This window comes from Protopterus annectens, chromosome 1.part1, assembly GCF_019279795.1.
Source record: "Protopterus annectens isolate FY-2018-M chromosome 1.part1, PAN1.0, whole genome shotgun sequence".
In the NCBI taxonomy this organism is placed as follows: Eukaryota; Metazoa; Chordata; order Ceratodontiformes; family Protopteridae; genus Protopterus; species Protopterus annectens.
Window position 1 is genome coordinate 1,680,228,284 of NC_056726.1, and position 17,839 is coordinate 1,680,246,122.

Here is a 17,839-nt window from a genome sequence, read left to right on the forward strand (position 1 = left end):
TTGTGAGGTACATACCAAAAGGGGCGTTGTACTCTATAATGGGTCTAATGAGTGATGAGTAGAGGGGAAGAATGACCTCTCTTTTTCTGGATGAGAATCCTTTTGTGATGAGATGAGCCACGTCGAAGGATTTCCTGACCACTGTGGTGATGTGATTATCAAAGGAGAGACTACTGTCCACCTGTGTCCCAAGGTCTCATCACATTTTCAGCATTAAGTAGACTACCAGCTATGTGGTAGTTCATGGGTACAGAGTTTTTACCAAAGGGGATGACAATACACTTTTTGGCACTGAGTTTCAGGCCATGGCTTTGACACCAGGTATCTGTCTCAGTGAGGCCCTTTTGTAGTTTGTCCACATCGTTAGGAGTTTTGATTATGGCTCCTAGTTTGCAGTCATCTGCAAACTTTGTTAGCCAAAGACCTTCTGTGTTGGCCTGCACTTCAGAGAAGTAGATAGCAAAAATGAGAGGACCCAGGACTGAACCCTGTGGTACTCCACTTGTCACTGGTCTGATGTCGGATTTGGAATCCGCTACTTTCACAGTGTGGATTCTGTCCGTGAGCCAGTTGGCAACCCGTCTTGTGACATAGGGATTTATACCAACTTTAGTGAGCTTATTTATAATTCCAGAGTGGGGGATGGTGTTGAAAGCCTTGGCGAGATGTAGATAAGCTGTGTGAACCATTTTACCCTCATCTATGGCTTTCATGACTACTTCAAAGAAGTCAGTCAGGTTTAGGAGACATGATCTGCCTTTTACAAATCCAAACTGGGTAGGGTCCAGAGTTTGGAGATTACCAATGTCTTTGTTTGAGTTCCACGATGATACGTTCCATGGCCTTGCAGACCAGGCTCGTCAGGCTAATGGGGCGGTAGTTCCCGGGGTCTGTCGTGGCTCCCCCTTTGCGGAGTGGGATAACCGTAGCGGTGTGCCATTCAGTGGGTACAAAGCCTAAGGTGAGGCTATGATTGAACATGTACTTGGGTAGGGTGCCAGTTCATTCTGTAGTTCGTGTAGAACGCAGCCTGGGATATTGTCAGGTCCCATGGATGCTGTGTTCTTGGCTTTGGGGAGTGTTTTTTTTACCTGTGCAGCCGTGATTATAGGAACTTTGCATTCTTCCGGTATAGAGATGGGTCCTCTAGGGGGTGAGAGGGGGGTAAAGTTACCACTGAACCTATCTGCTAGGATGTTGGCAATATCAGTTGGTGGTTCTGTATATTTAGTGCCATTGTGCTGTAACTCAGAGCAGATCTGAGTGTTCCCATTTAGATTCTTGACATAGCTATAGAGTACTTTGTGGTTGTCTTTAGAGTCAGTGGCAATTTTGTTTTCGTAACTAGCTTTGGAGGATTTTATGAGGGATTTCAGCTTCTTACTGAGATTGACCAGGGAGTTCCTCCAGTCATGGGATTTTACTCTTTTTTTTGCAACAGTTTCTTTCTTCTGTTGTAGAGTTTGTTTATGGCAGAGGACCACCAGATTGGCTTCCTTTTTTTGGAAGATAACATCTTGGTTCTATTAGGGATATTATGATCCATGCACTCCTGTAAGTGCTTATAAAGTGCATTTGTGTAGGATTTGGCAGTCATACCTCTATTGTCCGTCTGCATGGGTGTCATGAAGTTTGCCACTTCTGTCTTAAGAAGTTGGCTTTGGAGAAGTTTTTTACGATGGTTTCCCTAATTGGGGCTGGGGGTGGGATGAGGATGTATAGGCTGATTAGCTTGTGTTCGGATCTGACCAACGAGGAATTGACCTCTGGTGTGGAACACCGGTTTCCCATGTTGGTAATGACCAGGTCTAGGATATTGCTGCCCCTGGTGGGGGTGTGAACAAGTTGATCCAAGGCGTTTCTAGAAAACATTGAGCAAAAGAGTTGGTACAGGAGTAGTTTTCCCAGTTAATGGTGGGGTAGCTGAAATCGCCCATTATTAGGGTGTTGGGTTGTACCCTAATACTTTCCACTGTATCAAGAAATGAGGAGTGTGAATCCTGGGGCATGGTGGGGGGTCTGTAGCAAGCTACAATTTGGATTGTGGTCTTGCCCAGAGTTAGTTGCACTTGGATAATATCGGATGCATTATGCTGTGCAACTAGCCTGGAGGTGTGGATATCCTTAATGAATATGGGCATGCCTCCGCCTTTAGTGCTTCTTTCTGGGTTAGGTGGCCGAAAGGTGTGGTATGAATTGAAGCCTGGTAATGCAGGGGTGCGCTCTGGAGCTTTGAACCAGGTCTCTGTCACTGCACAGATGTCTATGTTCTCCATTTTAAGGAGTGCTTCGAGTGAGTGCATTTTGAGGTTTAGACTTCTAGCATTGAGTAGCATTACCCTCAGATTTTGCTTGCTTGTACCTGTTACGGTGGTGAATTTGTCTTTTGTACCTTGCCTAAAAAAGGCACTATAGGGGCGGCAAGAGCCTTAGCCAGTATCCGGAATCCTAAGGGCGACAGGTGCAGGCCATCTCTGGCAAAGCATCGTCGACTGTCGATCATGTCGTCCCAGGCAGACAAATACTGGGTCCCCTTAGAATGACACCAGAAGCTTAGCCAATTGTTGAAGCCAATCATTTTGTCCTTGTACTGTGGTATAATTCTGGGTGATGGCAGGATGCTACTCAGGGTTAGAGTCATACCTGCCTGGGATACAAGATTGGAGAGCTCCTCCATGTCTCTTTTCATGTTGTTCAGGGAGTTACGTCTCGGGTCATTCACACCAACATGGACAATGACAGTGTCATATTTGTCCTTATTGTGGAGTGACCTGAGTGCATGTGTTATGTGGCGGATCCTGGCACCTGACAGGCAGCTGACAGTAACTTTCTCCTTGATGTTCATAGTGTTACACTGCTGCAGTCATCACACTTGGATTATCCTGCCGTCAGGCGGTCCTGCAGTCGGCCAGAGTTCCAAAGTCTTGGTCTGGCGTTGGTTGCTGTCACTTCTTCCCTGACGTCAGTGCGCCAGGGGTATACAAGAGGCATCCGACACCATTTTCTTCAGTCTTTCTTGTCGCGCAGTGCCTGAAGCAGAAGCAGTTCGCAAGTGCCGGTCTGCCAACTTCTGAGATTTTCAAATAGAATTTCAGACCGAAGTCTTCAATAAAGCTAAGTACCCCATTGGGGAACTTTTTCTTGCCTCAGTCCGATGTCAGAAAAAGTTAACAATTGCATTTCTTGTGGGAAGCAAATACCTCATAAGGACTTTTATTCTTATTGTATTCCTTGTCTAGGCCCAGACCACGACGTCACAGGTTGTTGGTTTTGTGCTAGGTTTAACAAACTAACTATTAAACGTCTGTTTGATTCCGCCCAACATTATTTTGGTAGGAAATTTAATTATGCCGTCGGAGCAACCGACGACCAGAATGCATAAAAAATGCAAAGATAAGGACAGGCAGCCGAGACCCAAACCAGACTCTGAGGCTTCTGCTAGGCCAGTCGCCGGTTCTCCGGTTTTCAGTGAGGCACCTACGCAGCCCCTGATGACCGCTGATTTAGAACCCCAGGCAGCATCCGATTCCCAAGCGGAGATTGCTAGGCCTCCACAACCTTTACCTTTAGGCCCTTCCGACTCCATGGCTGAAGGAGATTCCGGTGCAGTTGAAATGCCTTCAGTTGCAGAAGGTGTCTTCAGACCGACTACACTCACTATTAAATCCTATGCAAAGCTGAAAACCCCTTTCAAAACAAAGAAGACTGTACAGCAGTCTCCAGTACAAGGTCCCATGCCTAAGAAACAGATGCTTAAGATGGCCGAAGATTTAATTACCCTAATCAGGGGTTCCCATCCCCCTCCTGATAAAAGGCCAAGACAGGAGGAGGACTACGCTTCCTCTGACCAGGTTTCAATTTCCTCAGATTCTTCTGAGGAACAAGAATATTCTTTTCCCCCTTATGAAGACTCTGATGCTGAAGAGTCTATTCCTTCAGCATCTCCTCCAGAAGACTACTCTTTTGGGGAAACTTTACATACCATGAGGGAACATTTCAACTTGAAAGGCCAGGATTACTCTGATTCTAAGAAAAGGCTCAGAGAGTTCCTTTTACTACCTCAGCACAGACAGCTTGCTATTCCACCCGTGTTCGACATTGTGGATGATGTTTATTCAGAATCTAGCCTTAACCCAGATTCGCTACCTCCTGCACCAGCCAAACCAGACAGATACTACAGAGTCCCTGACTCACACAAATCCCTATATAAAAGCCCTGTTGCTGACCCAGAAACCATTTCCCAGGGTCCCAAAGGGGTTAGGGCCTCTATTGCTAAAAATCCTGTACCCCCTGAAAGGGATTCTAGAGCACTAGACAGATTGGGAAAGAAAGTATATACCTCAGCTACTCTAGCTATGAGGGCCTTAAATTGCCAGTTTCACATGCTGAAATATCAACAATATTTGATGTCTCAATTAAAACAAAAAATTATCACACATACAGAACATCCTGATTACAAGGAAATGCAAGATTTGTTGCATGAACAAGTGGGAAAACATACTTTGCAATGTGGATTTGATTCATTGGAAGCTCCTTGTAGAGCAGCAGTGACAGGGTCTGTCATACGTAGGCATGCTTGGTTAAAAGAACAAACTTTACCTGATCATGTTAAAGCAAAGTTATTGGATTGCACCTTTACAGCAGGATGTTTTATTTTGTGTAAAATTAGAAGAGATTTTAAAGAAAATGGAGGATAAGGCAAAATCTACGCAGACGGTCAAGGATTTTTTACAGGCTCATCCCCCTCGTTTCAGCAGAAATTGGCCAACCAAAAACTGGTCCTTTCCAGCTTCTGCCAGACCACAGAGGGGCAAATACAGACGCCCAAGGGGCAGAGGTCAGTCACAAGGCTCTTAACAGCCTCGACAATGGGGTGCCACAATCCAAAAAAGAGGAGAAGACAGGTCTCAAACTATTAGAAGACAAACACAATGACTTGCCCTTCAGACTGCCAAGCAAATCCCTCTTGGCAGCTCTCTTGGGAGGAAAACTAACTCTATTTGCAGGCAACTGGCACATAATCACAAAAGACAAATGGGTCCTAAATATTGTATCTCAAGGATACAGATTCCACTTTCACACTTTACCAAGGATAAAAGGAATGCCAAACCTGCCACCAAATCAATGGGCAGAGGCTCAAAAGCAAATTTCAGCTCTCATGGACATGAGAGCCATTCAGCAGGTTCCTACACAGCAACAAGGACAAGGATTTTACTCAAGACTCTTTCTAGTTCCCTGAAAGGACAAAACCTGGAGACCCATTCTGGACCTCTGAATTCTAAACCCATATCTGGAAGTACCCAAATTCAAGATGCTAACACTACAGCAACTTCTTCCCATGCTGGGGCAAGAAGGCTTGGCTAGTAACGTTGGACCTCAAGGAGGCATACGTGCATGTCCCTATCAGACAAAATTGCAGAAGATACCTCCGATTTATAGCAGGTTCAACCCATTACCAATTCTCTTCACTGCCCTTTGGCTTATCTACTATGCCCAGGGTCTTCACAAAATGCCTGGCACCAGTAATTGCATACTGCAGACAAAGAGGAATTCAAATATATCCATACCTGGACGACTGCCTTATTCAAGCAGAAAGCAAGGACATTCTTTTAAAGTATCTGGTGTTTGTCAAAAACCTATTAAGTTGCCTAGGGTACACAGTAAATGAAAACAAGTCAAAACTAGTGCCCTCACAAGGCATAATATTCCTGGGTGCCAGCTTAAATACAACGGCCCAGATGGCTTATCTCAGGCCAGACAAGCAAGGACAACCGACTTAATACTTCAAAATGATGGCAACAAAGACCCAACTCCCTGCCAGAAAAATTCTGCAGGCCTTGGGATTCATCGCATCTTGCATACTACTAATACCATTTGCAAAACTGCATATGAGGAAATTACAGTGGTACTTGAAAAGCGTATGGACTCACAGCTTGGAAACAATAATTCCACTCATTCCCTGCCTTCAACAGGTGTTTTTATGGTGGGCTAAGGCATGTCACCTCAACAAGGGTCAGCCTTTTACCTTACCCACAGCCAGGCAAACTATAACAACAGATGCATCGGATTATGCCTGGGGAGCACACGTGGCAGGACAGTGTATTCAGGGCAAATGGTCTGTAGATCAAAGGCATCTACATAGCAATCAAAAAGAGATGCTAGCTGTACAAAATGCCCTAACAGCTTTCAAGGACCTCCTACATCCAGGACAACTCCTAATAAAGACGGACAACACCACAGTGATGTGGTACATAAACAAGCAAGGGGGCACACATTCCTACCTCCTATGCAGACAAGCAATGACCTTGTGGAACACAGCACTGACCTACCAAGTTCAACTACAAGCACAATTCCTGCCAGGAAAGAAAAACACATTGGCAGACGATCTAAGCAGAAATATCATAGATCCTCACGAGTGGAAACTAGATCCACAAGTATTCGCAATGATAACTCAAAAATGGGGGAGCCCAGACATAGATCTGTTTGCTTCCCCCCCAAAACTACGGAAATTCTGCACAAGGACATACCACACACTAGCTTGGAAAGTGGATGCCCTCTCATTTAGTTGGAAAACATTGACAGTGTATGCCTTTCCTCCACTGCCTCTTCTGGCAAAGGTGCTGCTGAAAGCCAGATTAGAGAGGCCACAAATGATACTCATTGCTCCAGACTGGCCACGCCAACACTGGTATCCAATACTAAGGAACATGGCTCAAGGCCCACCATGGATTTTACCTCCAATTCCTCACCTGCTCACTCAGCAAAACAGTCAGATTCTACACAGCCAGCTCAAGACTTTAAATCTGGCTGCATGGCAAATTACCTAAACAACCAGTCAACACTTCTCTCTCAAGCTGTGATGGGATGTCATTCTGGAGGCCAGGAGGCCCAGCACCAGGAAAGCCTATTCAGACAAATGGAAAAGATTCTGCGCCTGGAACCAGGCTAAAGGCCAAAATCCCCTTGTCCCAAATATTCCTCAGATTCTTCAATATTTAACTGAGATGTTGCACAAAGGACTTTCCTTTTCATCTATTAAGATCCACGCCTCAGCTATTTCAGCTCAAAACAACATGTATCCTCCTATATTTTCACATCCATTGCTAAGACGGTTCCTCAGAGGGGCTAAGAACATAAAGACTGCCCCGGAGAGCACCAACACCAACTTGGGGTCTCAACTTTGTTTTGGAAAAACTTACACTACCGCACTTTGAACCACCTTTTACAGCTGATCTACAGTTTCTGTCATGGAAAACTGCCCTGCTGCTAGCAATAACTTCAGCACGAAGAGTCTCTGAACTTCAGGCTCTAATTGCAGTGGAGCCTTTCATCATTTTTCATCAAGACAGAGTCGCTTTACGAACTAACCCTTCCTTTATGCCAAAGGTGGTATCCAGTGTGGTCCTAAACCAAACCATTCATTTGCCCACCTTTTATCCAAACCCCCAGAACAAAGGGGAAAGGCTTCTACACTCTTTGGACATTCACAGGCAATTACGTTACTACTTTGATAAAACTAAGGCTTTCAGAAAATCTGACCAGCTCTTTGTATCCTATGCTGCAGGATCACAAGGAAAGGCTATCTCAAAACAGAACATTTCAAAATGGATAGGACATCGTATCCGTTTCTGCTACACACACCATGGGAAACCTGTACCTGGTAACATTAGGCCCCATTCCACCAGGGCTACAGCAACATCAACAGCCTTCCTCAGAGGGATACCAACCAAGGATATTTTGGAGGCTGCAACTTGGAGTTCAGTGCACACCTTCACCAAGCACTATCACTTACCTCTATACTCTAAAACCAGAGCTGGCTTTGCCACTGCAGTTCTGCAGGGCCTACTAGCCTCTCCAAACCCTGTTTAGTTCCACCAACCATCCTTAGCTTTGGGATTCCACCCAAGTGTGATGACTGCAGCAGTGTAACACGATGAACATAGTACAGTTTTGTACCTACCATAAATGTAGATGTTCGAGTGTTCACACTGCTGCAGTCCAGGTTACCCTCCCTCCATCCCCTCTGACCTAGCTGAACTTTTCTATACCTTTTCTATCCTATACAACCTTTGTGGTGTATTTGCTTGTAACTGAAGGTATTCACTTTATTCCTTTTACATGTTTTATTAGCAATATGTATTGCCTACCTACTTGGGGGCACCTGACATCTGGGGCAAGAAAAACTGAAGAAAATGGCGTCTGATGCCTCTTATATACCCCTGGCGCACTGACGTCAGGGAAGAAGCAACAGCAACCGACGCCGGACCAAGATTTTGGAACTCTGGCCGACTGTGGGACTGCCTGACGGCAGGATAACCCAAGTGTGATGACTGCAGCAGTGTGAACACTCGAACATCTACATTTATGGTAGGTACAAAACTGTACTTTTAGTCTAGTGAGTGGAACATCAGTGTGCCTGACTATAGAGTCACCTGTGACTAGAGTGTTGGGTACGTTGTTATGCCTTATGGGCTGTGGTTGAGTGGCACACTGAGTTTGTGGGCTGTGTGTCGTTTGGGTTGTGTTGGGGGGTGGAGTTTGCTTGCGTTTATGCTTTGGATGTCCCTGATGCTTGGGCAGGTTTTTATTGAGAGCCTCCGTGAATGTAGGTGTGTGTTTTGTGTTTGTGTGTGTGTGTGTGTTTTGGTGGTGTAGGTTTTGAGGGACTAATGTGATGAGTGTGGTGTGGTGCAAGTGTTTACCTTCTCTTGACTGTCTAGTCCATTCTTGGGTGAAGAGAGCTTTGCTTCCAGTTTGGCTATATAAGTGCATCTCTCACAGGTTGTAGTGTTGGGTGGTAGGAGGAGAGGGTTGTCTGTGTACATGAGGCAATTGCTGCATTGCCCCAAGATGCCCAGATTCATCAGGTAGACAGGAGAAATTACTGGGAGCTGACCCTTAGACATGCCTGGATAAGTGCTTATTTATTAAGTACTGAAAAGTGCTTTCCACTAGACAAGTGAGCTAAGGAAACAGTTTTTTGTAGGCTGCACACCACTGAGCACTGACCAACATAACATTTCTTTTCCATGCAATGCCTCACTTGAAGTGATTGTCGGGTTACTTCCGTGTAAGCCCTACTGTATGGTTTGTTTTAACTTTAAGGAAACTGTGGGTGATTTGCATGATACTTCTAATTTTCTCCCTTATGGTGATTGTATATTGATCAACATTACAGTGATGTTAAATGGGCATCAACTGTTTGTCAGTCCCTCTACAGATACATTTTGGAATTATTTCTCCAATTTCTTACTTTTTCTTTTCAACGTTTAGAGGTTGTTGCTGTCCCATATCTTATGAATTAAATCTCGCAATCACTAAGATGTACAGATAACATTTTTATTGCGTTTAGACTCAAATACAGTTTATAATGGATTTCGTCCTGATACGGAGTGGCAAACCCCTGTTATGTCTGACAAACCGAAGAATCGATGCAGCAGAAGGCAGAATGTTGAAGACAGTGGGGATACAGTAGTGGGCACATCCTGCTCAAACAGTAGTGAGGGTAAGTTAGAACCACGCAGGTAAGCAATGTCTTCCACTATTAAAGCAGTTAGGCATTATGAATTACAAGGTGTCTTTTTCTCTAATGATGGTATACTACATAATGTTGTTTTTATTTGAAGAAGGAATAGCGGGGCCTAGTCTAACTTCACAGTTTATTTTGAAAATGATTTCCTGTTGTATTCTTCTCCTTTCTCGGTTCTTCTTTTACAGTCAGCATGATAGTTTTCCACATTTTTGTACTTCTACATACAGAATTCTTTCTTTCTTTCTTTTTTTACAGTTTGTTTTCCAGGATAGTCCATTGGGCCGAAGGAGCTCATTTTCAGTGGAGTCCTGGGGAGAAAAGCTCTGACAAGGTTAAACAAATAAATAAAGTAATAAGACCACAAATCAACAAAAAGTTAAAGTATAACAAAAATAAATGGTAGTGTACATAGTAAAAGACATCTTAACAACAGATATAAAAATGCCTGTTTCTTGACCTTTCTATCATTGTGTCAGTGTCTAGTCAGTATGCAGCAAGCACTGCTGCCTGACCTGGAACTGCAGTTACAAGGAATTGGGAGAATATTAGAGGTTTGAGTTGTGTGAGTGTGTTTAGTACTAAAGCAAGGGTGAAATATAGATGTGGGAGTATAACAGATCATCTGAAACTGAATGGTTAAAGGATTTTTGAAAGGAAAGAAAAACACTTTAAGAAACTCTGGGATCTAGTAGACAATCAGTCTTCTGAAGAAGCAATACCAGAAGTAGACTGTAGAATTTAAATCCACAGTAGTAAAGTAAATTCACCAATTAAACATTTTTCACTGTAACAAGTCTGTGGCAATGAATGAGATCTGATTAGAAATGCTGAAGGATATTAAGGTAACCTCTCTCTTTTTAATGTCACATGGAAGGCTGGGGCAGAACAGCTGGAATGACGAGCTGGGCTAATGCCTTTAATGTTCAAAAAGGGGGAAAGGGGGGATATGAGTGACTATGCTCATCCCTCAGCCTCTGTGAAAAAGCAGATGCCAAGGTACCAGAAAGGAGACTTCATCCAGTATTCGGGTATCTGATTCAAGAGGAGTAATGTGGATTTCAACCTAGTTTTGGAATAGTGGATCGAGCCTTTGTTCTTGCATAGATATTAGAGGAGTCTTAGGAGTTCATTAGTACTGTTGACATGTTTTCTTTTTTGATTTGCAGAAGGCATATGACTGTTTTAACATGGAATGTCTTGAGGACAGAGCTGCAATGGTATGGGTATCCTATGAACCCAGTATTTGAGGAATAAGAGTTATTTGCATTCTCAGCTTTAAGCTGAATACTTTCAGGGTTAGCATAGGACACCAACAAAGATGCGTCTGTCTTCTGCCCTGTTTTGTGATTTTCTTTGACAGGGTATCAAGGTGCATAGAAGATCTAGACGATCTAGTTGAGAGATGTCTGGAATGCATCTTTGCTGTTTATAAATGATTTACTCAATCTCAAATGATTGATCTCCAGCATTTACTGGGGTGATTTACTTGTGTCGGGGATGTGGTTTTGATGAAAAGCAATATTTCCAAGGCAGAAATCTTGAGTCTGTCTTGGAGAAGAATGAATTGCTGTGCCCTTGTGAGGGGAAACAGCTACCTCAGGTGGATCAGTTTCAGTAAATTAGGATGAAAGAATTAAAACAATTACACTAGAATTAACTGGAAACAACTGAAATGACACTGGAATTAAAGTCTTTATCTATTAATTACCCAAACTTGTGCTGAACAGGTGCCAGTCTTTCCTTTATGGGCCAAGTCTTAATTACTTTTCAGAATGAGTTCTGCAAACACTAGTTTTGTTAACAAGGCTTTATTAGATGATGTTCTTCATCTCACATTGCTGCAGTCCTAACACTTGGGTAGTCCGCTGTCCCAGTCGGCCCGAATACCAAAGTATAAGGCTGACGTCGGTCAAGGCGCATTTGACTGACATCAGAACGTCAGGGTACAAATGCGCATGACCGACGTCATATCCTCAGTCTTTTTTGCCGCATGGTCCGATGCAGAAGCAGTATTGCGAGTGTAGGTTGGCGTTCTGAAATTTTCTGAAGTCGGAGTTTCAGACCGAATCAAAGTTGGCTAAGTACCCCGTTGGGGAATATTTTGGTTTTTCTTGCCTCAGTATTTAACGGATGTCAGAAAAAGTGAATAACTGTATTTCTTGTGGGAAACAGATACCTCATAGAGATTACCATACATTGTGTATACCTTGCTTAGGGCCTGAGCACGACGTTGTTGGCTGACGCTCTTGTGCTAGATTTAACAAGCGCACTATTAAGAGAAGATTAGATTGTGCCAGGTTAGTTTTGGGAAGCGTTGTAATTACAACATGCCGTCGGATGCTCCGGCCGCTTAAATCTAAAAGCGCAAGGACAAAGCAGCGAAGCCTAGGGTGGAAGAACCGTCTGTCCCAGACGTCGGTTCTTTAGAGGGCTCAGTGGAGCGGTGGTTCTACCAGAAGTTCCTTTGGATTCTCAGGGTGAGACTTTACTGTTACAAGATGTGTCCTCTCAGGAGGTAGGCCAGGCTGAAGGGGCTTCTCAGGTAGCTGTTCTCCCCTCCCTTCCTAAGGTGGTTAGGCCTTCCCCTTCTGTTTCCAAGGCTCCTTCTAGAGGTAGGCCAGGGTTAACTTCAGTGGGGTCTCCCCTAGTTCTTCAGGGTCTCTGCCTAAGAAACATATGCTTAAAATGGCAGAAGATTTGATTACTATGATTAGAGGTTCTTTACCCCCCCCTGATAAGAGGCCTAGGGTGGAACCTGAGCTTGAAAGTTTTGAGCAGTGTTCGAGGCTTCTGAGTCTTGACTGAAGACTTGCAGGAGTATCCTCCTTATTCTGATTCTGATGTAGATGACTCTACACCTTGCTTCTCCTCCTGAGGATTTTTCTTTTCAGAGACCCTTCATTCCATGAGGGAGCATTTTAAATGGGAAGGTCAAGATTTCTCTGATTCTAGGAAAAGGCTTAGGAATTTTTGTTTCTACCCCAGCATAGGCCTTTAGCTATACCTCCTGTTCTGGATGTGGTAGAGGATGTTTTGCAGAGGCTTCCCTGAACCCTGATTCTTTGCCTCCTGCCCCAGTTAAACCGGACAGGTATTATAGGGTGCCTGAAGCTCATAAGTATCTTTTAAGAGTCCCAGGGCAGACCCAGAAACTGTTTCTCAGGGCCCTAAAGGTGTTAAGGCTTCTGTTGTTAAAAATCCTGTTCCTTCTGATAAAGAGGCAAGGGCTTTGGCTAGATGGGGAAAAAGGTGTATACTTCTTCCACTTTAGCCATGAGGGCTTTGAATTGCCAGTTTCACATGTTGAAATACCAAAATTATCTCCTTTCACAATTGAAGTCTAAGGTAGATGCTCTGGCGGAAGGTATTGAGTGTAAAGAGTTGCAGGATTTAGTTCATGTTTCTGAACAAGTGGGTAAGCATTCCTTGCAATGTGGTTTTGATGCTGTACAGGCCTCTTAGGGTGGCAGCCACTGGTTCTGTTCTTCGCAGGCACGCCTGGCTCAAGGATCAGAATTTAGCTGAACATGTAAAGACAAGGATTTTAGATGCTCCTTTACAATCTGATGTGTTATTTGGTGCGCCTGTGGACGCAGTTTTAAAGAAAATGGAGGACAAGGCTAAGTCTATGCAGACTGTTAAAGATTTTTGCAGGTTCAGCCTCCAAAGTTTAGTAGAAATTGGCCTACTAAGGGTGGACTTATCCTTCTTATGATTCTCAGTCTAGGGGTAGATCTAGACGTGGTAGGGGCAGAGCTCAAGGTTCTTTTAGGCCTAGAGCAGGCAGTTCGCCTGCCCAGTCTTCTGGTGAGGGCAGGGGTCAGTCCTTTCGTAAGCAGACCCAATGACTTGCCTTTTCAGCTGCCAGAGCCTTCTCGTCTGGCAGCACCTTTGGGAGGAAGGCTGGCACTTTTCAAAGAAAACTGGAGTGTTATTACCCAAGACAGATGGGTATTGGATATCGTTCACCACGGTTACAGGTTTTATTTCCATACCTTGCCTCCTTTCAAAGGCATGCCAGACATTCCTCCTCTACAAAGAAAAGAGGCTCACAAGCAAATTTCTCTGTTGCTCCAGATAGGGGCCATTCAGCCGGTTCTTGTGCCAGAAAGGGGCCTAGGATTTTATTCTCGCCTGTTCCTAGTACCAAAAAGGGGAACACGTGGAGACCAATTTTGGATTTGTCTATCCTCAACACTTATTTCCACATTGCCAAGTTCAGAATGTTGGCGTTACAACAGCTTTTACCTCTGCTGGGCAAAGATCACTGGATGGTAACTTTAGATCTCAAGGAGGCTTACCTTCATGTGCCTATCAGACTCAGTTGCAGGAAGTATCTGCGTTTTCGAGCTGGAAATTCCCATTATCAGTTCTCTGCATTGCCCTTTGGCTTATCTACTGCGCCCAGAGTATTCACAAAAGTTCTGGCTCCAGTTGTAGCTTTTCAGGCTAAAAGGAATACAAATCTATCCTTACTTGGGCGACTGTCTGATTCTGGCTCAAGAAAAGGACGAGCTTCTTCAGCATCTGGATTATGTGATAGCAGTGCTAAGATGCCTGGGGTATTCTGTGAGCGAAATAAAGTCCAGTCTAGTACCCTCTCAAGACATGTGCTTTCTGGGTGTGAGACTGAATACAGCAGCCCAGATGGCCTTTTAACCCCGGACAAACAAAAGAGTCTATCCCTTTACTTCCATCAACTATCTCATCAGTCCGTGCTGACTGCAAGGACAGTCCTTCAAGCATTAGGGTTCATGGCATCTTGTATTCTGGTGCTTCCCAATGCCAAACTGCATATGAGGAAGCTACAATGGTATCTCAAAAATGTATGGACACAGCACTGCCAGGATCTGGACACTGTCATTCAAATAATACCTTGCATTCAAAAGGAATTTTTGTGGTGGGCTCAGGAATGTCACCTAAACAAGGGACTCTCTGTGACCCGGCCAGAGGCGAGTCAGATTCTAACGACTGATGCCTCAGACATAGCTTGGGGAGCTCATCTGAATGGAAAGTGGATACAAGACAAGTGGCCTGCCAGACTACAGCATCTACATATCAACATGAAGGAGATGTTAGCAGTCCAGTTTGCATTGAAGGCTTTCAAGGAGTTACTTCTTCCAGGGCAGGTGTTGATTCTAACAGACAACACAACTGTCATGTGGTACATCAACAAGCAAGGGGGAACACATTCTTATCCTCTATGCAGGCAAGCAATGATTTTGTGGGAGACTGCGCTCAGCTTGCAGCTTACTCTTCAAGCAAGGTTTCTGCCAGGAGCACAGAACTCCTTAGCAGATGTGTTAAGCAGGCAAATCATGGATCCCCACGAGTGGAAACTGGATCTTCATGTATTTCAAAATTGACAGTGTCATGGGGAACTCCAGACATAGATCTGTTCGCTTCTCCACTAAACCACCAGCTGCCAAAGTTTTGCACGAAAAGTTATCATCACACAGCTTGGAAAGTGGATGCTCTTTCGTTCAGTTGGGAAAATCTTCATGTGTATGCCTTTCCACCTCTGCCTCTCCTCCCAAAGGTACTCCTAAAGGTCAGACAAGACAAGCCAAGGATGATTTTGATAGCTCCAGATTGGCCTCGGCAACACTGGTACCCATTACTGAGGAATCTGGTAAGAAAGCCTCCATGGCCTTTACCTTTGATTCCACACCTTTTGTCTCAGAGGGACGGTCATCTACTCAATGTCAAGCTTCACTCTCTTCATCTAACAGCCTGGCATATTCTCTTTTGAACCACAGCAGGTCTCAACTTCCTCAACAAGTTTTGAATGTGATTACGGAAGCCAGAAGACCTAGTACGTAAGGTGTATGCAGAAAAATGGAAGAGATTTTTATTTTGGAGTGCAGCAAAGGATTTGGATGTTTCTGAGCCTAATTTGAGTGTGGCTCTTCAATATCTTACTGAGCTATTGGACAAAGGTTTGTCTTTCTCTTCCATTAAGATTCATGCTGCAGCAATTTCAGCTCACTATGATTGTGACCCACCATTGTTTTCTCATCCTTTGTTCAAGCAGTTTCTTAGAGGGGCAAAGAATATAAGACCCCCACGAAGAGCTCCTACTCCTGCTTGGGACCTCAATTTTGTGTTGGAGAAACTTACTCTACAACCTTTTGAGCCTGCGGCTACTGCTGAGTTGAAATACTTGTCATGGAAGACTGCTTTTTTGTTGGCCATTACTTCTGCAAGAAGGGTTTCTGAATTGCAGGCCCTTATGGCGGTGGAGCCTTTTTTGATTTTTCATAAGGATAGGGTATCATTACGTACTAATCCTTCATTTATGCCTAAGGTGGTTTCTAGTGTGGCTTTAAACCAAACTATTCATTTGCCTACTTTTATGCAGATCCCCAAAATAGGGAAAAGATTTTGCACACTTTAGATGTACACAGGCAGTTGTGTTATTATTTAAGCAGGACTAGGGATTTTAGGCAGTCTCAGCAGTTGTTTGTTTCTTTTGCTTTGAGTTCTCAGGGCAAGCCTGTGTCAAAACAAACTATTTCTAAGTGGATTGGGTTTTGCATTGCATTCTGTTACTCCCATCATGGCAAAGAGATTCCAGATGGGATTAGGCCTCATTCCACTAGGGCTACTGCCACTTCAACAGCATTTCTAAGGGGGGTGGCAACTAAGGATATTTTGGAGGCAGCTACTTGGAGTTCAGTGCATACTTTCTCCAAGCATTACCACCTTCCTCTCTATTCTAAGTCCAGGGCTGGTTTTGCCACTGCTGTGTTGCAGGGCATTTTGGCAGCTCCTGCTTCATTATAGCTTAGCCATCCTCCCTTACCTCTGCTTTGGGATTCTACCCAAGTGTTAGGACTGCAGCAATGTGAGATGAAGAACATAGTACAGTTTTGTACCTACCATAAATGTAGATGTTCGAGGATCCACATTGCTGCAGTCCAATTTTCCCTCCCTCCTTCCCCTCTGTGTTTAGGGGTGGTTGTGTGGGTGAGGTTCTATTTTTTTGTACATTTGTATATATTGTACATATTTTAGGCACAGGAGTGTTTTGGTGTTTTTTAGTTTTGGCCTTATCTTTTTAGGGTCTTCTGACATCTGGGGCAAGAAAAGACTGAGGATATGACGTCGGTCATGCGCATTTGTACCCTGACGTTCTGATGTCAGTCAAATGCGCCTTGACCGACGTCAGCCTTATACTTTGGTATTTGGGCCGACTGGGACAGCGGACTACCCAAGTGTTAGGACTGCAGCAATGTGGATCCTCGAACATCTACATTTATGGTAGGTACAAAACTGTACTTTCACAATAGTCAAATACTATCTTCATTAACACTGCTGATAAACAATAACATTCTGTGGGAATGCTGGTTAGCAATATATCCTAAGTTTCTGCACTTGTATTCTGATTCTGCTGAGTAACATCATCTGAAACTATCTTTATTTAACTTGTTTTCTGTACTCCGGCTCAAGTGTCTGTATTGTAGAGACCCTTTTACAAACAAGTCCAAAAGCTAACTTCCTTTTTGGAAGGCTGGATATTTAATCTGTTCTGTTTGTCATTCCTAAGTAACTAAGTGACTTCACTAACTGTGACAGAAGTATTTTCTAATAATAACAAAACCCTGTAATGCTTTTCACTCCTGTTTAGCCTTTGTTGCCTTGGTTTCCAAGCCTTGTCTTGCATGTGCCTCTTTATCTAGCATTCCAACCACAAGTCGTCTTTACGTTAGGAACCTCTATTGCAAAGCCCAAGTTTGTTCCGAATTAGTACTTAATGGCACCACTTACACTGATCCTGCTGACTTAGCTAACCTGCTAGCTTATAGGTTCAGCGCAGACTTTACCCCCTTATCACCCCCCCCCCCCAAATGCCCAGTCGACATCCCTGATACTTGTCCCACAACTCACATCTCCATGGATCAAGTGTTGAAGACCCTAGCCAAGACAAAGAACACAGCTTCCATGGGGCCTTATAGCATCCCCGGCTGTATTCTGCACCATCTCCAGCAAGAACTAGCTTGAGCACCCTATTCAACCACAGCCTAATTACAGGCTTCATTCCAGCAGAGTGGAGAACAGTCATTGTCATTGCCTTGCACAAAGGTGGTGCCACTACTGACCCTTGAAACTATTGCCCCATTAGCTTGACAAGTCTGATCTGTAAAGCCATGGAGTCTATTATTATGGATATCATAAACAAGGACATAGGCAGTCTCCAAGCACTTGACCCTACCCAATTTGAATTCATCAGGGGTATATCTTGCTTATTCAACCTAGTTGACAACTTTGTCACCAAGGCCTTGGATGAGGGAAAGTCAGTACATA

General features: G+C 44.1%; 1 protein-coding gene across 1 annotated transcript in view; it reads left to right on the forward strand.

Moving 5' to 3' along the window:
• Positions 1-17,839, forward strand: part of CEP85 (centrosomal protein 85) — a 2,011,196-nt gene that overhangs the window by 348,721 nt on the left and 1,644,636 nt on the right. The window contains exon 3 of the mRNA XM_044083921.1: positions 9,353-9,505. Coding sequence (XP_043939856.1) covers positions 9,353-9,505 — 153 coding nt within the window. The remainder of the gene's footprint in view (positions 1-9,352; positions 9,506-17,839) is intronic.